Source organism: Podarcis bocagei (genome assembly GCF_964188305.1).
Source record: "Podarcis bocagei genome assembly, chromosome: 1".
Taxonomy (NCBI): Eukaryota; Metazoa; Chordata; class Lepidosauria; order Squamata; family Lacertidae; genus Podarcis; species Podarcis bocagei.
In genome coordinates, this window is record NC_138125.1 from 134,413,604 (window position 1) to 134,435,340 (window position 21,737).

The following is a 21,737-nucleotide window of genomic DNA, read 5'->3' on the forward strand; positions in this document are numbered from 1 at the left end:
AGACATTGGTTAAACAGAACTCTTTTTATTCTGCTAGGAATCTTCTTTTATTGCTTTTGGGAATCGGAATCGACAAGATAAGCACTCACTTCCTCAACATCAATCACTCTGGAAAGGTAAGACTTGCTGAACTGTGGAATAATTTCTTTCTTGCACACGATAGACCTCTTTTAGATATAAGTTTCAAGATGGCATTGATCACTTTGTTACGGTTTGTTAAAAATGTGTTTGTATTGTGTTCTTCGGTCAATCTATATTTCAATGATAGCTCAAGGTCTCTAAATTGGACGAAGACAACTTAATAACAATTGAGGAACAGAATTGGGATCCAATAGGTCACTGCTGGTGCGTGAAGCACAGTATATTTGACTCTCATGAGATTTTATGCTTTCAGAAATACACTTTAAATGTTGGGAAAGTAATGCTTCCTAGGCAAAACTGTAGAAGTACAGTCAGATTGTTCATAGTTTTAACCATAGTATCTGAAATAATGAGATGTGACCTGGGCTTGAATTAGGTATTAATTAATTTAATTTTGTTGATTGAAACTGTCAATTACAATAATGAATTTATCAGTTCCCTAAAAATGGTTTGCAACCATTACTCGGGGACATAAACAATAGTCTCCAAAAATGAGTGAATGGCTTTTTAACAAGCACAGAGATTGCTAAAATTGTCAAATTGACGCCAAACATAGTCATTTGCCAATACCTAATAAATACCACAGGGGGGAAATCTGGTTTTAGTGAACTGTGGACATAGAAACTTTGAAAGGAACTTAATAATGTAAACTGCATTTGCAGCTTCTGTATAGAACTCAAATTATATTGTTATACACACCCACCCACCCACCGTATTTTTCTGTCTGTAAGACGCCCCCATGTATAAGAAGACGCCCCCTATTTTTGGGGACTCAGATTTAAGAAAATGGGGAGAGATATATTTGTGTATAAGATGCCCCCCAATTTTTGACATTATTCTTTTTTGGGGGGGGACCTAGTCTTATACATGGAAAAACATGGTATATTTGTTAAAATAAATACACGAAATTTCACAAAAATGCAATCCCCAGCATCTCAAGGTAGGGATGGGGGAACCCATTTCAGAAGTCCTTGTGAGCTGCTGCGAGTCATAGTAGATCAGCACTCCCCAACCTGGTGCCCCCCAGGTGTTTTAGGTAGGTGCAAAAGTCTCTCGCTTCATTTAGGACACCTTATGCACTCCCTGTAAATAGAAATCATCTGGTCCACAGCTCAGGCGTTATGCTATGCTGCCATACCCACGAGCTCCAGCTTGGTAGTGGAAGGATGTCTACAGGTCTCACAAGACGGCTGTTTTCTCACGCTTCATAGTTCCTTCCCCCAAATCTTCCTCATGGGCACCATTGGCAGAGCTATCAATAAGAGTTAACACAGAGCCTGCCATTAGCATGTGCATAATTCTGTGCCTCACTCCAGGCTTAGCGGAAGAAACGGAATAAATCACACCAACTCAGTCCAAATTTGCTAGGGCTGAACAATCGGTTAGATCCACAGATTAAAATAAGTTCGAGGGACTTAAAAAGAGCTTCTCTCAGCTACCGTAGTTTTCGCTCCATAAGACGCATTTTTCCCCTCCCAGTGGCGTAGCGTGGGTTGTCAGCACCCGGGGCAAGGCAAGTAATTTGCGCCCCCTAACCTGTGGATTTGCGCCCCCTAACCCTAACCCTCAGATGTTGCACCCGGTGCGGCCGGCCCCCCCTGCACCCCCCACGCTACGCCACTGTCCCCTCCTAAAAAGTAAGGGGAAATGTGTGTGCGTCTTATGGAGCAAATGCAGGCGGGAGGCTCTGCTCAGCGCTCCCTTTAAAGAGCTGCGTAGAGCGTGTGTGCGGCTCTTGTTGGCTTTTCCCCGAGGAGAGAGAAGGGACTGACACGGCCCGTCAGTCCCTTCTCCCTCCTCGGGGAAAAGCCTGCAAGCGCCGCACACACACTCCACGCAGCTCGTGAAAGGGAGCACTGAGCAGAGCTTGGGATGCATACAGACTCTGCTCAGCACTCCCTTTAAAGAATTTTTTTTTCCTTGCATCCACCCTCTAAAAACTAGGTGCGTCTTATGGTCAGGTGCATCTTATGGAGCGAAAAATACGGTAATAGGCCAGAAGATTTAAATTCTGCTTGAGACTGTGCCAAAAAAAATGACAAATTGCAGGCACCATCTTAAAACAGGCATTCTTCTTTTCTCTCAAAGAGAAAGGAAGACCCTTTCTGAGATGATGCCTCTTGTGGCGCATGCATGCGTCAGCTGAAACATGGCACGGCACCTGTTCTCCTCTGCTTGTTGCTGGGCCGTGAATGCCATGGGCTGCAGGCTGCATGGTCACTCCTAAAAATCTGTATTTCTCTGAACTTTGCAGTGCGGTTTTCTAGCCAAGTAATGGATACATAAAAGCATATAATAAGGTAAAGTGTGCATAATAATGCTTGTATTAGTGGGTGTGTGTGTCATTAACATGCATCATAGTAGGGAAAACCGCTTGTAAAAACGTGTATATTAGCCAAAAGCGACATACAAAAATAGGTTTGTTGGGGAAACATTTGTTCGAAGATGCTGATCAGTTTTAATGAAGATCTTTTAATTAATGCATATGTGGAGAACTGAATTTAAGGGTGGGGAAATAGAAAACCCGGAGATGCAAAACTGACACCTTTGCCCACCAATAAGGTAAAGGTAAAGGGACCCCTGACCATTAGGTCCAGTCGTGACCGCCTCTGGGGTTGTAGCGCTCATCTCGCTTTACTGGCTGAGGGAGCCGGCGTACAGCTTCCAGGTCATGTGGCCAGCATGACTAAGCCACTTCTGGCGAACCAGAGCAGCGCATGGAAATGCCGGTTAACTTCCCGCCAGAGCAGTATCTATTAATCTACTTGCACTTTGATGTGCTTTCGAACTGCTAGGTTGGCAGGAGCAGGGACCGAGCAACAGGAGCTCACCCCGTCGCGGGGATTCGAATCTTAGTTATTATTAATTATTATTAGTTAATATAAACAAATAAACAAACAATTTTTTACATCACCCTTCATCTTGTAGATCTCAAGGCAGTTCACAACATTAAAAAATAGCTTATAGTCTGAATCTGTCACAGGGCTGGTTTACCTAGGAGTATGTGGTCTGAAGGAAAAAAAAACCCCATTATATTAATAATAATAATATCTAGCAGACTAGCAGCAGTGCTGGAAATTGCAGCAGCATCACCACTGATAGTGGGAGCTCCTTGCAGTCCATTTCCAGCACTACTGCCCACTTTATTGCCCAGCCCCTGGTGGAACCTGGTATCGCCTTGCTGCTGCATCTGCAGTGAGGAACGAGGCATTTGCCGTGTGGCCAAAGATACTCTAGCCCAGGGGTCAGCAACCTTTTTCAGCCGTGGGCCAGTCCACCATCCCTCAGACCATGTGGGGGGCCGGACTATATTTTGGAAAAAAATAATGAACGAATTCCTATGCCCCACAAATAACCCAGAGATGCATTTTAAATAAAAGCACACATTCTACTCATGTAAAAACACGCTGATTCCCAGACTGTCCACGGGCCAGATTGAGAAAGCGATTGGGCTGCATCCGGCCCCCGGGCCTTAGGTTGCCTAGGTAAAGCCCGGACTTTGAAAGTCATCTAATCTCCCTTGCTGTATTATACTGTATTGTTTAATTAGTGTTTTTATGGAGCAGTCAAGTAATTTCGTTGTCCCCGAAGGGGGCAATGACAATAAAGATATATTATTATTATTATTATTATTATTATTATTATTATTATTATTATTATTAAAGGGAGCCCTGACCATTAGATCCAGTTGTGACCGACTCTGGGATTGTGGCGCTCATCTCGCTTTTCTGGCCAAAGGAGCCGGCATACAGCTTCCAGGTCATGTGGCCAGCATGACTAAGCCGCTTCTGGCGAACCAGAGCAGCGCACGGAAACGCCGTTTACCTTACCGCCAGAGCAGTACCTATTTATCTATTTGCATTTTTGGTGTGCTTTCGAACTGCTAGGTTGGCAGGAGCAGGGACCGAACAACGGGAGCTCATCCCGTCGTGGGGATTCGAACCGCCGACCTTCCGATCGGCAAGCCCTAGGCTCTGTGGTTTAACCCACAGCGCCACCCGCGTCCCTGCTCTAATCATTTGGCCATTTGTTTCTGGTCCTATACAAAACAGCCACCAGGTGGAGATGGAAGGCAAATGACCAAGCAGACAAGCAGCTGGCAGCGGTGAGGCTGGATTGGGTGTGTGTGTGAGAGAGAAGGGTTATTTACACTTGCCATTAGGTACGGAAGAATGGTTAGAAACACTTCCCTCCTCACAACACCTGTTCCCCAATCAAATTATCCTCCCATCAAATTAGGAAATGGCTGCCGATGTTTGAAATAAAGGTGGGAGGGCATCAAAGGAGGATTACAAGAACCAGCCATGGCTCTCTCCCACCTCATGGGTAGCCGGGCTCTCTCCACCTTGCAAAGGCCCAAGAAAGGGCTTGTCCACACCTTGGTTGACCCGTCCAAGGAAACACGATTTTACCGCTGATTTGGGCCAGACAGCAATCATGTTTCCCACCGATCGCTGTTTGTTCCAATTCACCGACAAACAGCGCGTTTCACTGAGGAAAGCAAAAATCGCTTGGACCCACGCCTAGGAAAGCCCAGGACAAGCAGCAAACCTCTTGGACCCGTGTTTTCTAGGTGTGGGACAAGCAAAGTGTGTGCGAGCCCCAAGTTGAGCCCAGCACAGACACGCTGACATGAATTGACCCCAATTATTTCACATAGCCATTCATTTTAATGGGTCGTCTCTGAGTAATGACTCCTTCAGAGGTCGGAAACAGCCTAAGGGCGTGCCAGGGTGTTAGGTTGTGTGAGAGGGTGGCACACCAGGGGTTAATAGCTGTTGCAGTTGAAAATAACTGGAGAGCGGACGCTTTCAATAACTGTTTAGCAACCAGTCTTCTGAGAAAAAGGAAATGGGGACTCAGCAAAAGAGAGAGAGAAAGCTGTGCAGCTGAGGGAGACCACAAAGAATGGAGGACGCAGATTGAGGTCACTGAAGGAGAACATGGGAAGAGAAACTTGCCCTCTTTCCATACTCTGTGAAAGGACTGACCTAACACATGGAGTCCATTTCCTGTGGAGCTTTGCTTCAGCTTTTAAAGTGCTCTCCAGCCCTTTGGGGATTTCCAGTTGGTTAGGGGAAAGTGTCCAAGCTCACTGCACTGTAATGAGAAACAGAAAACATGCTGCAATCTCGCATCTGGAGGCTGTGGGAGCCCGTCGTGAACAGTGATTTCCACTTTGGTGTCGCCACACCACCACGTTCTGAATTGGAGAAGACTTGCCCTCAAGCTAGGGGGCAGGCCACTGACACTGAGTGTGCAGGAAAGCAGGGCGGGAGAGGACTTCTGGAAGCTGAACATGCCAAGATGCCAAGGCGCAGTTTATTTGAGGCAGGCCCGTCCTCTGTGCCACTCACGCCCGCTAAGCAGAGGTGTTTTAAACGCTAGGAATGGCCGGGGTGGAAGCAGAGACCTCGGCCTGTGAAGCGAAACAAGTGCCATGAAACTGTCAGATCCTCTTCACTCAGCCATATCCTGTTTTGAGAGACCAAACAGCAGCAAAAGGAACAAAAAACTGCACGGGAAGAGGATTTGATGTGAAACATTCGTTGTGTGTGGGAGGTGCTGAAAAACAAAACAAAAAAATCTTTCACATAATTAATTGTGTGTTATGTGTAAGGGAGGAATGCAGAAATTCCCAAACATGGGAACACAAAAATCTTTCCAATGGTAGTGGAGGAAAAGGAAGGAAATGTGTCCACTCTTAATCACTGCCTGAGCTGTGTGGTTAGTGAGTTTCCTGACCTCTCTTCCTGCCTGGGCTCTCCAAGAATTGCAGGAAATTAGGCTTCTGCTGTGGAAAGGGAGAGACAGCGAGAAAAACCCCAACCTCCTTCATAACACGGAGTGTAGAAGTTGTCAACATCTCCACCCAGGAGAAGCAACACTTAGCTTTGCTGAGAAAATGACAAGTGAGATTATTTCGATCCTCGCAGATTTCTACGCCCCCTGCTGAAAATTCAATTATCTCCAGTTCTTTTAAGAACAGGAATAAAAGAAAAATGCATACCCACTTCATGATAAGGCAAAATGAACGTAATAGTGGTGGACGGTAAGGAGAAGAAGAGATAAGAATAGTCTTATCGCATCCTAGGAGTTCTTGAACTAAACTGTCATTTTCTTTCCAGTTAGACTACCTGTTAAATGGGGCGGGGGAGAACGCTTGGGTTTTGCACAGACTGCTAAAAGGTGTGGTTTTGTTCTCCTCATCACCTGGTGACCTCAACCACCCCTATTTGCAATCTCAGCCTCCCTTTTCCAGGCTCGTCCCAACTTTTAAAAGTGCAGTGGAAAACTCAGCAAAAATACTTCCACACCATGCCATTAAAGGACATGACTTACCCCAAAGAATTGTGGGAACTGTATATTGCTTTCTCCATATGTGGTATATTGCACTTGACCTTTTTTGAGGTTTAAATCGGTGTTAGCCAAACTAATAGAATGAGTGAGCTTTTCCCTCTAATCAGCTGCCCTGGGGCCACCATCTTTTCCGTACCAATGACCTGTTTTTCTCCCTGTGGCTGCTGCCTATTTTTAGGGTGTGCATGGGCAGCTTACAAGGGAGCGAGGTCATTTCTCACAGAACCTCCCCCTCCCCCCCGGCTGCTGAGTTTTAAATCGCCTTTTAAAATGTTTCTGTACGCACCAGAGAGGGAATGGGAATATCTTCACCCAGTGGGCTTGTTTCCTCACATTAAATTCCTGTTCAGTGTCATCTGCAGTGCCATTTTTCAAGAAAAAGAGGTGCCCAAACTCGCCATGAATGCTTTCCTTGTTCTAAGCGAGATGGGCGCCGCACCCCATAGTCGCCTTTGACTGGACTTAACTGTCCAGGGGTCCTTTACTTCTTCTTTTTTTTAACCTTACCTTATGATGGCAATGGCAGCCACCTGAGAGGTGCTGGAACTGAGTTTCAATTGGGAAAAAGCCCTGGTCACCTGTGCATGTGATGTCAGATGTCAAGGAAATAAACTACTATCTGACTTTTAGAAGACATCTGAAGGCAGCCCTGTTTAGGGAAGTTTTTAATGTCTGATGTTTTAATTGAATTTTTAATATTCTGTTGGGAGCTGCCCAGAGTGGCTGGGGAGGCCCGGCCAGATGGGTGGGGTATAAGTAATAAATGATGATTAGGTTATCTGAAACGTATACACCTCTGCTTGATTGCAGCTTAAGTTTTCAGATCAGATGAAAGCTAGTTTGAGGGGGAAAGCGTCAAAGAGAAGTATTGCTAAAATAGGATAGATATGCAATGTAGCTTACACCTGCTTTGAACACTAGCAGTGGGACCTAGCTAGTAAAGGTAAAGGGGCCCCTGACCATTAGGTCCAGTCGTGGCCAACTCTGGGGTTGTGGCGCTCATCTCGCTTTATTGGCTGAGGGAGCCGGCGTACAGCTTCCGGGTCATGTGCCCAGCATGACAAAGCCGCTTCTGGCGAACCAGAGCAGCGCATGGAAACGCCGTTTACCTTCCCACCAGAGTGGTACCTATTTATCTACTTGCACCTTGACATGCTTTTGAACTGCTAGGTTGGCAGGAGCCAGGGACCGAGCAACGGGAGCTCACCCCGTCGTGGGGATTCGAACCACCAACCTTCTGATCAGCAAGTCCTAGGCTCTGTGGTCTAACCCACAGCACCACCTGCGTCCTGGGACCTAGCCAGAGGCTGTGTAAATACAGCTTATGTTATGGGACATGTACATAAATGGCAGTTAGGACCACGGTCATCCTGGCATCTAGCAGTCACTGAACCAGGGACCTTCTGCACCCAAAGCAAGTGCTCTACCACTGAGCTAAAGCTTTTACCCTAAGGATAAAGAGGCTAGGTGTGGTCTCTTGCCTGGTAGCTGCTATCATGCCACCATTTTGCTCCCTGAGGCAGAGCAGCAAATAGATTCATAATATCAAAGCCTGGTCATGCTATTGTGTCTCTTGAGGCAGAATATCTCACAAACTTTCCCTCTCCTTTGCAGTGAAAAAATGCAGCAATAAATAAATATGCAAGTAAGATAATATGCTGCACTGAAAATTTGCTTTCTGAGGCATAGTAGAGACCGCCACAAAAAGGGCTGGCTCTACTTTTAGGAAAGGAGGAGCAAGTCAGTGCTTTTAATCTTCCAGAAGCTTCCACTTGTGGTCTGAACAGACACATCCCAGAATATAGGGCAGCAACTGCCCACCTTTCGAAACACTGCAACTTTTTCTTGTTGTTGTTGTTTAGTCGTGTCTGATTCTTCGTGACCCCATGGACCAGAGCACGCCAAGCACTCCTGTCTTCCACTGCCTCCCGCAGTTTGGTCAAACTCATGTTCGTAGCTTCGAGAACACTGTCCAACCATCTCATCCTCTTCCGTCCCCTTCTCCTTCTGCCCTCCATCTTTCCCAACATCAGGGTCTTTTCCAGGGAGTCTTCTCTTCTCGTGAGGTGGCCAAAGTATTGGAGCCTCAGCTTCAGGATCTGTCCTTCCAGTGAGCACTCAGGGCTGATTTCCTTCAGAATGGATAGGTTTGATCTTCTTGCAGTCCATGGGACTCTCAAGAGTCTCCTCCAGCACCATAATTCAAAAGCATCAATTCTTTGGCGATCAGCCTTCTTAATGGTCCAGCTCTCACTTCCATACATCACTACTGGGAAAACCATGGCTTTAACTATACAGACCTTTTTCTTGTACTAAGGAATAAAAGGGTGGCAGGGATCCGGCCCTCTAATAAAACCCTCAAGGAGTTTTATTTAAAAATGAATAAGGAGGGCTGCCTCTGAAATTCTGAATCAGCCTCCGAAGCAAATGTGAGGAGGGTTGCTGCTTGGGCAAAACATCTGACAATTTTTGAGGTAAGACAAAAGGGTTTGGATAAGGTGACTGAAAAATTGTTAGGGCAGGTATTGTACATTCCTAGATTGGCATGGTATTTTAATTAAGAGTGAAATCTGAAGCAAAGTGGGGTGTTCTTCCTCAAACAAGCCACCCAAAAATTCTTGGGGAAGCAAAGTGGGACTACTGAGCTGCCCAAGGACGGCTGAATTAGGGACGGCCAAATTCATATACTCCTGGGTCCGTGTCACATGTTCCTTCACGGGTTCGTTTCCAACTCATTTCTTTATTAATCTGAGTTGGGTGGCTTTTAATGAAAACTCCACACGAAACCCTGCGTGTAAATACTATGTGTGGACAGGCCCTCACACTAGAGAGAATTTCTGGATTGGCCACCATGCATGTAGAAAGTTTCCATTCAGTTGGGCTTCACACTAGCAGAAAGTTCATAGCAGGGGGCCTGGCTTCCATTGGTCAGCTCTTTGCATCCCAAGCATCTCCCGTTCCCCATACAGTGGTACCTCAGGTTAAGTACTTAATTTGTTCCGGAGGCCCGTTCTTAACCTGAAATGGTTCTTAACCTGAAGCACCACTTTAGCTAATGGGGTCTCCTGCTGCCGCCACGCCGCCGGAGCACAATTTCTGTTCTTATCCTGCAGCAAAGTTCTTAACCTGAAGCACTATTTCTGGGTTAGCAGAGTCTGTAACCTGAAGTGTATGTAACCTGAAGCGTATGTAACCCGAGGTACCACTGTACTCCCATGAGAGCTGCAGGTGAGATTTGGGGGATCACCTGTACTAATAGGCATTTGGGGCTCGGCGAGCTGCCATTAAATGGTAATGAAATGGTGAAATTCAAATGCTTAATCCTGTGTATAAGAGTTTCTGCTAGTTCAAACCTACCGCCAAGATGCTACCCAGAAAACTGTACAGCAGCATCACTCTAGTGTGACACAGCCCCCACATCCTATATTTCTATTTCCATCTGTTTTTTTTATGTCCCCAATGGAGATTTCCAGCACACCTTGAGCCATTTTCAGGCCAAACACATTCTACTTTTTATTACACATATTACATTCTTAAATAAAAATGCGTCACATAACTTTTTTTTTTTTTGCATAGATATCTTACAATATACCAATTTAAAAAAGAATTATGAAACAGACCAGTAACAAAAATAAATCTTCTTCATTAATAATCTTGGAACATTAACATACCACCATCATATAATACAAATAATATTTTTTTTTAAATCTTAAGACTTTTGTACAGCCAAAAAAATTGACAAAGTAATATATTCATATATATATATTTATATATAAAAAAGCTTAAAAAAAATAAAATGTCAACCGAAAAAAGGCAGAACCGAGGGCTACAGGATTGGGTACTTCCGCGATATACTAGAAATACCAGAGAAGGCCTGAGAGAACGAGACGGAAGGGTTCCTCCAAATGCACTTGGCAAACGCATCTGGCGCAAGGGAAGCTGTGCTGTAGTGCAAAATGAAAGTCCTTCAAGTGTTGTTGTTTGTTATGTGGGCATTGTTTCTCTTCTTCTTCTTTTCAAATGAATGACCAAGTTGGAACACACACGCAAAAAGGAAATTATATATAGATATAAGTATATACAGACGCACAGACGCACACCCCTTTATAACGAAACAGGGACTCTGGTGGGTTTATATGATTGCTAGAGGTGATGTGCAAAAGCCTTTGCTTAGGAGAGAAATGCTGGGGGAACACACACACACACACACACACACACACACACACACACACACCTTCTGGTTTCTGGCTTGGTGCCTTCTAACATTATTCTTAAAATAAAAATATCCCAGGCCAGGAAATTGTTCTGGGAGATCAACTGATCCTATCAGGCTGCTGAATTCTCAAAAGCCATGTTGCTCTAGCTTAGGAGGCAACAGATCGTAAAGAACAGGCAAGTCAAATCCAATATTGTGACTCACTTCTGTTGCATGGAAGGAAAGCTGTTGGGGGCACCTGTGTGTAGCAAAGGTAGTTAAATGCACAATTTTGGCCCCAATTCAAAATCAAAGCTATGCAGCAGCAGGATGGACACCCATTGCTACATTCATGAAGCTCCCTCTGCGCTAAATCAATGCATGGGACACCCCCCACCCACAATTGCCTGTCATCTCTATGGCAGGACAGCTGGCTTGTGGGGAAGTTTTGGGGAATCTCAGAGATCGGGGCCTGCAAATGCAAAACGGATAGTATGCTGATCCTTAATTCGCTTGGGGTTTCACCAGCTTGGGCGATCTGGCGGTCAACGTATTCTAACGAAAAAACAAAATGAGTAGGCCAATCTTACATTTCTGAATCCAAAAATGTCACGTATAAGCATTTAAAAGAAAGAAAACACAACACTACCGCCCGCATTTGCAATCAGAACAGGTAATAAATACATTCTTGATATGTTCCTCCTTCCACCCTATTTTTTTGGGGGGGGGAGGGGAGGGATGAAATTGCTCTTCTCCCCGAAAAAAGAAAATAAAGAGAGAGAATGCCAGATTCTAAGTGGCAAAAGGTGTTTCATGCCAAATCTTGCCACTTCAAATGAAGACATTATATATACTGTATAAAAAAACATAAATACAACAAGAGGAGACAATAAGCTTAGGCCCACTTTATCACCATTCAGAAAAAATTCAAGGAACCTCACTGTGCCCACTATAGGTTGGGAGGGAAAATAGAGAGTTGTCTTTCAAGTCAAATTTTAACATGGGATCCACCAGAGACCAGCGGTCTTGCATACTGGCGCACTGAGAATTGAGAGGCAGACGCAACGAGAACATTTGCCCCTTCTCCTGCCTTGCTGCTCCTTAACTGTGTGCCCCTCTCTACCAGTGTGATTCAGGCAGTGCTCTGAAATATTGATGGCCAACTGGAATGCCACGAGTTCTCGCCCCACCTGGGCCCTTCCTGCGTTTTTGCCTCCCATGCCTACTTGTGCTGGATTAGGAGACCAGGTGATGCCCAGCTCCCTCTCGTACTGAGAGCCCTGCACAAAGAGCAGCCCCAGGGCCAAAGACGTCCACCATTGCCGATGAAGCAAGAAAGCCCCAAATAAATCCCAACTTCTACAGGACAGAGAAGCGAAGGTGAAATGGGGCAAGTGCCGAAATCAAGTTCTCGAACTATTTACAAACGCTCCATTTCAATTTCTTCAGGATTTGTAATATGGAAAAAGGAAACCCCTCAAAAGCATGGCGAACTGTTGTGATGGCACATCCATCAGGCATGGTTCACAGGTGAAAAAGCCAGAGGTTGCAGCACCCAAGTGATGACCAAGGGGAGGGAGCAACCAGGTGGCCTCCGTGATGGTGGTGGTGGCCGCAAAGTGATGGTGACAGCACGAGGCTCAGCTTCTGACTGGCCAGCAGTAGTGTTTGAGCCACTGATGCCATGGGTCCATGTTGGGGGCAGTCTGCCAATTAACAGTTGCATGGCTGGAACCTAGTATTCCTCTCCCCTATCTTGCAATCCCCGCCATTAAAGTCTCTTTCTTCCTTGCTCAACACTTGGGCTGGCTCTACATATTTACTCAGAAGCACATCTTATTTATTTCAAGGAGGTCATACTTTCCAATGTGTGTGCTTTTTCAGACCACTAACTTTGTGAAGCCATTAGAGAGGGGACCAGTTTAGGGTTCTGATCTGCTGCAAAAGGGCGGGCATTGAAGATTTCACATTCTGAAGCAGAGATGTTAAGCGAGACCACAAATGACACTGGGGAAGTAAATCAACATTGTTCTTTTCCATACCCATATTTCCCCCCTCCCCAACTCCCACCCACATTGAATTATTTAAAATACAGGCTTATATTAAATTTGTCACCAAGTCTTATAGATGATCTCTAAGAATTCTAGAGGCAATAGGATTTAACAACATTTCAGATGACGACATTCATGGATATTGGTACCCAATGATTACTGTGATGACAGATATGTGTGCAGATTATGTAGGATGCTACAAGAATAATTTCTTGGACAGTATAGATTTTTCAGCTAACACACTGTCTGGATGTTCCGTCATCCACCTCAGCTGATAGTCTAAAACTGCCATACAATATTCAAATAACGAGCTACAAGGCTCTCAAATGCCCACTCAACCCCTGGGTGGAATAGAAAATATGTGAACACAGATACAGAGAACTACAAGATTGTCAGCAAGCAGTGCTCCAATATTTTCTAAATCATAGCTAACCATAAATCTTTGGAATAAAACTTAGATCTCTCCTCCCTCATCCTTAAATGCTCTCGTTCTTTGCCCTCACACAGATGGTTAGATTTTGGTCCTTTTCACATCCCACTGTTAAAGGGCTGGGCCTTGTATCTGCACTGACAGCCACAGCGTCTGAAAGAACTCCGATGCAAAGAGAGTATTATTTGAAAACTCAGTTAAGTTTGACGAAATCAAAGATGGAAAGAAAGCCAAGGCGGCCAAGTGCTAAGAATCCCTGTGTCTGTACTTACATTATACAATTTTAGATATTCTGTATATAAAAAAAGAACTTTTAAAGTTTTTGCATCCTAAACATAAATTAGGAAATTACTGAACAGTCGGCAAGTCAAAAAAACAGTCAAAAGGGTGGGCAGTGAGCTAGTTTAGAGAGTGGAAGAGCAGCAACCAAGGAAGAATCAACATGCCCATTTCATTTCTCGGCACATCTTGCACGGGTGGTCTTGCATTATTAACTATACACAACCATTCCCAATGACTAACTCTCCACCTGCGTGAGAGATAGTTTGAAAAGGCAGTCTTTGGAATCAGTGCCAGCTCCAACTAACTAGAAGTAGACATCATGTATATATAGAATAGGGTGTGTATGTGTGTGTGTGTAAAGTACAGGGAAATTAAATCCACTTTGAGTCACAACCATCAAATTATCTACAAGATTCAAAAGGTGAGCCTGATACCTCCATTGATCACTAAATGGTTCAACCATTGGACAGTGTGGACCCATGTGTTTTCTATTTGTTATTTTTGCTTAAACTTGTCATTTGGTAGGAAGTCAGTGCTCACCAAAAAGCCAATCCCTTTCATTTAACCTTATCATGTCAGAAGAGTGGGGAAGTCACATCACCTTGATAAATGGGAAAGGAGAACCTTAAGTAGGTTTCATCTTCAGAGCAAAAATGCCGCGTGGGGTTATTTTAACCAGAAGAGGTTCTCACTTTTCCATTCATGATGATCATCGTATTTCTACAAATCTGCTCAACCCAAAATATATCTTTTTGCAGGTGCCAGACACACAAATCAGTAACCAGGCTTTTGACCGGGTCAAAGGGTCAAAAGCGGCCTGAGCTGCTAACCAATCGTCGTGGGTTGCAGCAAGCGTGCTCCCCACGGTGCAGAAGGAAAATCTGAAGTCATGCCTGAGTGACAGAATCCAAGACAGATATCCAGGTGAGTAAATGAGTTCTGATGAACATGGAGAAAAAGGTTCAAAGCTTCCAGAGAAGCTGTTGTTCAAGTTTTCATTAGGCAATTAAATAGAAAGTCCGAACTATGGCAATGTGGTGAAGGCTCCAAAGATATACTGTGGTGCTGCTCAGGGACATTGCTGGCCAACCACTGTGAAGGAACATCAGTAGTTTTCACAGTCCCCTAGTGCACATGATGTGCAATAACAAAATATCAAAATTTAAGGAACGAAAAGCAAAGCCAAAACAAAAGAAAATATCCTTGACGAAGTCTATACCATCTCAAGCGAAAAAAGTAGGCGTGTCCCAGGTATCACCGCACAGTCTACTGCCAATTAAGGCCATTGGTATTGACTTGAAGGGATCTTGACAGAGATCAGAGCAGGTCAAAGTGTCTGTGAGGAGCCTTGATGCATCGTTGTACATAAGGGAGTCTCGAAAACAAAAACAGAAAGGAACCAAGACATTAACGTTTTGGCTACCAAACTGGGATTTGGTTTTTCTAGGTCATTAGTTTCCCCTCCAAAATCCATTTAAAAAGAAAAGTTAGTGCTACAAATATGCAACTCCAAAAGTCATGTTCCCCATCCCCTATCATCCAAGTTGCATCGAGAAGCAAGTTACATTTTCTTCTCTTACTGCGGCAGGGAATCCTCTCCCGTTTGCTTTCATTTCCATTGGCAATAAACGGGGAACAAAAATCCTACGGTCCTGAAGTGCTGTAAGCACCATCCGTGTCTTGCTGACATCTTCTCGCACCCCTTTCCTCCTCCTCCTCCTCCTCCTCAGGTATCATCTGCCTTCCAGTTGGGCAAGGTGTAGAGAAGACACATATGTAATTAAGTATAGCTGGGTGCATGACGGCATTTAGTGCATGGTTTGCGTACAGGTGATCAAGTTCTCTTCCTCTGAAAGGCAGCGAGAGACAGGCAGCTCCCCTCTCCCCAGGATGCTCAAGGTCTGTCTGCATCTGGGCCATGCTGAGAGATCTATTATTTAGATGTGCCTCTTCATATGGAGGGCAAGGTGATCAGATCTTGAAAAACACCTGCAGAAATAAATACAAAATATATATATATCAGAGTTAGGCAATAGAAAACTTTTCTGATTTTGTATACCAGATCATCGTCAAACGGGATGGAAAACTCTCTGCTTACAGCTGCTCCGTAAAAAGGCAGAATTTGCAAAGCACCTGGTACGTGTTGAACACTCTAGAAATAATGTATGACTGTGAATCTTCCATGCATGCTTGAGCTCAGGCTTAGCAAATAAAACACCAATTATGGGTTTTGATGTGGGTGTCTTCTGCAACTCACAAATATACACAGTTATGAGAAAAGGAATATAAGGGTTATTTCGTTATATGGGATGTAACAAGCTGTATTTGTCCTAAATACGCCAACTCCTTTGGCCTCAAAGTGGAGATGACTGCTGCACCCCATAGTTGAATTAACCATCCAGGGATCCTTTACCTTTTCACCTTTATATATGTTTTTAATGTTTTGTATATTTATAATAATTAAAACACAGAGCACCAGAGGTGCAACCTTTTTATTGGGCCAGTAAACAGGAGTCCAGTATGCTTTCATTTTCCAAGAACAGGAAGTGCATCACCTTCGTTGGCAGGAAGCAACAAAGCTGCGTTATAACTCAAGTGCTAGAATAAGTCGCTGTAGCTAGAATTTTCTATTAGCAGCAGCATATCAAATAAGGCTAGGCGAAGCAATGCACCACCACCCAGTCTGTAAAATCCCGACGAAGCAGCACAGTCTCGCTATTAGCCATGCCACAACAAACAGCAGTTTTGAATGGGTTCCTAATAGTGGGTACAAACCACTCATTTTAGAGCTAAACTTTACTCCTAACATATCTGATTTTTCAATAGAGGCTGGTCATATTTATATTGGGTGGGGGAGACCTTTGGCGCACCCGACAATTCTGAACTACAACTCCCATCAGCCCTAGCCAAAGGCAGGAGATTATGGGAGTTGTAGTTCAGCAAAATCTGGAGGGCCCAGAGCTTCCTTACACCTGATTCATATTTGGACTTGATCCCCCACCTTTCACTCCCCTTAAGGAGTCTCAAGGCGGCTAACAATCTCCTTTTCCCCTTCCTCCCCCATAACAAACACTCTGTGAGGTGAGTGGGGCTGAGAGACTTCAGAGAAGTGTGACTGGCCCAAGGTCACCCAACAGCTGCGTGTGGAGGAGCGGGGAATCGAACCCAGTTCACCGGATTACGAGTCCACCGCTCTTAACCACTACACCATGCTGGCTCTCTTTTAAGGGGGAAATCCTGCTGTGTTTATGAATTGTATACTCATTCAGCCGTTTTCATATACCCATATAAGGCTGTATTTCAGGAAACCTAAAAAAGGTAGATCCACACCTTTATTTCCAACAAGGCGCCATTTCCCAGTAAAAACTTCCCTGTAGGAAGTAGGTCTTTGGAACAGTCCCAAATCCATTACAGTCCCGTGCAAACCAGTGTGATTTCAACAAGAATGCCAGGCTTGCTAAACCCCTGCAGCCCTGCATCTGCTCCTTGATCAGTAAGGAACAACTGAAAATTAGACTGCAGTCCACACAGCATCTACCTCAAAGGCTGGCTTGCAGTTCAACTGCTTGACCCTGAAAAAACTGGCTGAGCGCAAGCCCTGTGCCACAATCCATGCAGGTTCTGTGTTCCTTCCAGTACAGCGGGTGACCTACTGAGCACTTCAACAGAAATACCTAGCGAAAGCTAGTAGCCAGCTTATTGAAAGGACACCCAAGGGATTCTCTTTCAGTCCCCTCTGGGGTCCACCTCTGCTCTCTCTCACACACACACACATACACATTTGCAGTACATATGCTGATGCTGCTAATCAGCATGACACTTTGCCAGCTTACATCCATATGCCTCACCTGAGATGCAAGACGCAGCTGGAACAACGAATTGCGGGGTGGGGAGCTGTGTGGGATTCTTTTTCTTCCATTAGGAATAGGCAATGCCATGAAGAATCACAGCGCACAATTTGTGTGCTTGTGTGTATTACATACTCAAAGGTTAAAATTCTGGGGAAATAACATGCGCTGGGCAAGAAAACTCCAGAAGCAGAGCGTTCAGCCGATGTTCAGTCTTGCCTCTGTATAATGGATTGTTTTTTTTGTTTTGTTTTTAACACATTTTATTGATTTCCCAAAGATAATAAAAAACACAAAGAAACAAAAACATACATTCACAAAAATATGTCTAAAAAAAATAAAAAAAAATAAAAACAAAAGTACACTTGTGGGATTCCTAGAATCCCTTGACTTCCATCTAAACCCTTACCTGGTTCTACTGTTTATCAACTTACTACATGTCCGTTGTTATATTTATATCGTATTTAAATCATCCACTATTCATTCATGATAAAATTACAAGTGATCTTAAAACCCTACTAATGTATTAACCTGTGTACATTGCTCCTGTATATATGCAATAAACATATTCCATTCTTACTTGAATTCATTGTCGTCTCTTCCTCTCAGTTTCATCGTCAATTTTGCCATTTCAGCATATTCCATCAATTTAACTGTAATGGATTGGATGAGAGCCAACAAACCGAATCTCAATCCAGATTAAGACTGAGGCACTTGTTAGTGGGCAGTTCCCTAGACCAGATAGCTGGGAGGTTGGGTTACTCTTGTTGGGTTACACTCCCTCTGTAGGAGCAGGTATGTAGCTTGGGAGCACTCCTGAATCCTTTGCTGTTGGCTTGAGGCTCAGGTAGCCTTAGTGGTGCAAAGAACCTTCCTTCAGCTTTGACTGATGACCCAGCTGCACCCCTATCTGGACCGGAATAGCCTAACTTCTGTCGTCTATGCTCTGGCAATCTCTAGGTTTAAAAAGGTAAAGGGACCATTAGGTTCAGTCGTGGCCGATTCTGGGGTTGTGGCGCTCATTTCGCTTTATTGGCCGAGGGAGCCAGCGTACAGCTTCCGGGTCATATGGCCAGCATGACTAAGCCGCTTCTGGCGAACCAGAGCAGCGCACGGAAACGCCGTTTACCTTCCCGCCGGAGCGGTACCTATTTATCTACTTGCACTTTGACGTGCTTTTGAACTGCTAGGTTGGCAGGAGCAGGGACCGAGCAACAGGAGCTCACCCCATCGCGGGGATTCGAACCACCGACCTTCTGATCGGCAAGTCCTAGGCTCTGTGTCCCAATCTCTAGGTTAGATTACTGCAATGTGTTATTACAACCATACCTTGGGTTACAGATGCTTCAGGTTGCGTTTTTTTGGGTTGCGGACTGCTGAAACCCGGAAGTACTGGAACGGGTTACTTCCGGGTTTTGGCAGTCGCACATGCACAGAAGCACTAAATCACGCTTTGCGCAGAAGCGACGAATCGCAACCCGTGCGTGCACAGATGCGCCGATGCGGGTTGCGGACGTGCACCCCGCACGGATCACGTTCACAACCCAAGCATCCACTGTACATGGGGCTGCCCCTAAAGACAGTTCAGAAACTTCCGCTAGTGCAGAATTCGACGGCCAGGCTGTTCGTCGGGGTAATATGTGTCAAACATATAATGCCATCCTGCCTCGACTGCATTGGCTTCCAAGTAGTTTCTGTGCCCAATTCAAATTGCTGGTTTTTGAGAGCCAGTGTGGTGTAGTGGTTAAGAATGGTAGACTCGTAATCTGGTGAACCGGGTTCGCGTCTCCGCTCCTCCACATGCAGCTGCTGGGTGACCTTGAGCCAGTCACACTTCTCTGAAGTCTCTCAGCCTCACTCACCTCACAGAGTGTTTGTTGTGGGGGAGGAAGGGAAAGGAGAATGTTAGCCGCTTTGAGACTCCTTCGGGGAGTGATAAAGCGGGATATCAAATCCAAACCTTCTATTTTTTTTTGTTTCCTGCTTGGCAGGGGGTTGGACTCGATGGCCCTTGTGGTCTCTTCCAACTCTATGATTCTATGATTCTATGACCTATAAAGCCTTAAATGGCTCAGGATTGCAATACCTCAAGCACAGCCTCTTTCCATATGAACTGACCCGGACCCTGCAATCATCTTCTGAGGCTCTTGTTTGTGTGCCTCCTCTGTGAGAGTTTTCGAGGGTGGAGGCAAAAGGACAGGCCTTTTCTGTGGTGGCCCCCCGTTTGTGGAATGCTTTCCCCAGGGAGGTTTACCAGACGCCTTTATTGCATTTCTTTAGGCACCAGTTTTCTCTTCAACCTGGCCTTTGGCTGATTAACATTCTATAGGATCTGAAACGTGGTTGTGGGTGAGGGGTTATTGGTTTGCCTTTGTTTTATTCTATGTTTTGTGCCCTCATTTTATATTTTTATGTTGTGAAATGCCTGAGATCTTCAGATTAAGGGCAGTACACTTTTTTTTAAAGGAGTGCCACAGTCAAAAAGCCCTCTGACAACATGAGGGCACCTATCTGGTACATACATGCAATGCACAAAATTCTGAGTTTTCAACATGTCCAGAATCTGATCTCTTTAACAAACCACATAGCAAGGAAGCTGGTGTGATTGGTATAGGGCGGCAACCACATTCTGGAGAGAATGATGATACACATTCATCTTCACATGGTCATATGTCATTGTTAGCGGAAATTTATTATTTTCATTTTATATTTGTATACCCTGCCACTTCTTCCAAGGAACTCAAACCAGTGAGGGTTTTTTTAGCCTACATAAACCCCACATGGTGGGCTATGCTGCCCATCTGCCTTTCTCAAGATCACCGAAACCTATTCAGGTATTTGAACAGGCAAACAAACAAAGAAAATGACCCTTTTTGGTCTTCACAGTTAACAATTCTTTTGTTTGAAAACATCCCCTCCTCTCTGGGTGCAGCAGGATGAGCAGGTTCTATCCCCAAAGGCAAGGTAGTTTAAACAAAAAGTCTGAAAGCCCACATAGAGCTCCCCCCCCCCAGTGCCATTTAAGTTTCCAGTGTCACATGTCAATTAAACTTCTGCTGACCAAAACAGGGTGGAGAGGAAGAGGTTAAAACAATAGCCATCACAAATCACCTTGCGGATATAACAGGACGTTTATCAGCTAGGTTGTCGGTTCATGAAAGCATCCTTATTCAGCTAATCAGAGACTTATTTTCTCTCACAAATGAGAGCTTAAAAGAGATTATTGCTGCATACTCCTGGGAATAGGGAAGGAAGAAGAGTAATGAAAGCAAATGTTACAATCACAAGCTGGGACAATTAAATAAAAAGAACTACTATTTTGCCAGGTTGAATAAAGTAAAATTCTGGATGAGCAGCGAGACTCTCATTTCCTCAGATAATCGAACTTTTTTTTTGGGGGGGGTGACAAAATATGTACAGTAATACCTCGTGTTGCGTTCCACTCTTGTTGCAGACTTTCAGCTTACGAACGTGGCAAACTCAGAAGTGTTTACTTCCGGGTTTGCCGCCCGCACATGCGCAGAAGCGATCTGCACGCTTCACGCATGCACAGAAACGCACATGGGCAGAAGAGGCGCTCTAGTTGTGAACTTTTCGGGGTGCGAATAGCACCCCAGAATGAATTAAGTCCACAACTAGAGGTACCACTGTATGATTATCCATATGGCAAGGTTTCTCTACATTACACCCTCTCACGCCCTATGCATTTGGAGATCAAGTGCTTACTTAAAGAGTGCTGATAACACGCAGCTCTATTTCTCCACCACATCTGAATCAGGAGAGACTGTTATGTACTGAAGTTCTCACCCTGGGCCAGCAGGGGGGATACTGTAGATAGTTTTCACTCAGGTCCACATATGCAAATAAGGGATTGAAAGTGACGTTCAGTGATTGGATAGTTACAGAAAATGGTTACTGTTGCATTCTAGTGGAGCTCTATATAAGCAGGCTGGCTGAAGCCTTCAGTTCAGTTCTGTTCTGGCCTTGTGAATAAACAAGAGCTGTCTGAAAAATCGCTGCGTCGTCTGATATGTTCACCCACAACTTAACAGAGACGATGCAGTCTTAGGCCATTACTTGGATGCGGTGGGGAGATGGGTGTCAGAAAACAAGCTGAGCTTGAATATGAGTATTTCCCATATCCAATAAATTGGTCAACTGCCCCCCCCCCCCGGATGGCGTTGCACTCCCCCTGAAGGAGCAGGTTCGCAGTTTGGGGTGCTTCTGGACCTAGTGGCTAGAAGCGCCTTTTGCCAACTGCAATTGGTTCGACAGCTATGGCTGTTCCTGGACTGGGGAAGCCTGGAGATAGAAGCTCAGGCCTTGGTTGCTTCAAGACTGGATTACTGCAATGTGCTCTATGTGGGGCTTCCTTGCGCTTGATCCAGAACACTGCAGCACGATTGCTGAGAGGAGTAAGACATGCCTTG

General features: G+C 44.8%; 1 protein-coding gene and 1 long non-coding RNA gene across 2 annotated transcripts in view; both read right to left on the reverse strand.

Annotated features, from left to right (window-relative positions):
* Positions 1-123: 123 nt before the first annotated feature.
* On the reverse strand, positions 124-6,187 carry LOC308582180. The gene is made up of 3 exons (XR_014005539.1): positions 6,152-6,187; positions 5,133-5,241; positions 124-1,393 (listed from the first exon to the last, which is right to left on the reverse strand). It is a non-coding gene; the product is annotated as an uncharacterized lncRNA (long non-coding RNA).
* An 8,594-nt stretch (positions 6,188-14,781) lies between these two features.
* Positions 14,782-21,737, reverse strand: part of KLF7 (KLF transcription factor 7) — a 97,297-nt gene continuing 90,341 nt past the window's right edge. The window contains exon 5 of the mRNA XM_081183018.1: positions 14,782-15,448. Coding sequence (XP_081039144.1) covers positions 15,397-15,448 — 52 coding nt within the window. The 3' untranslated portion in view covers positions 14,782-15,396. The remainder of the gene's footprint in view (positions 15,449-21,737) is intronic.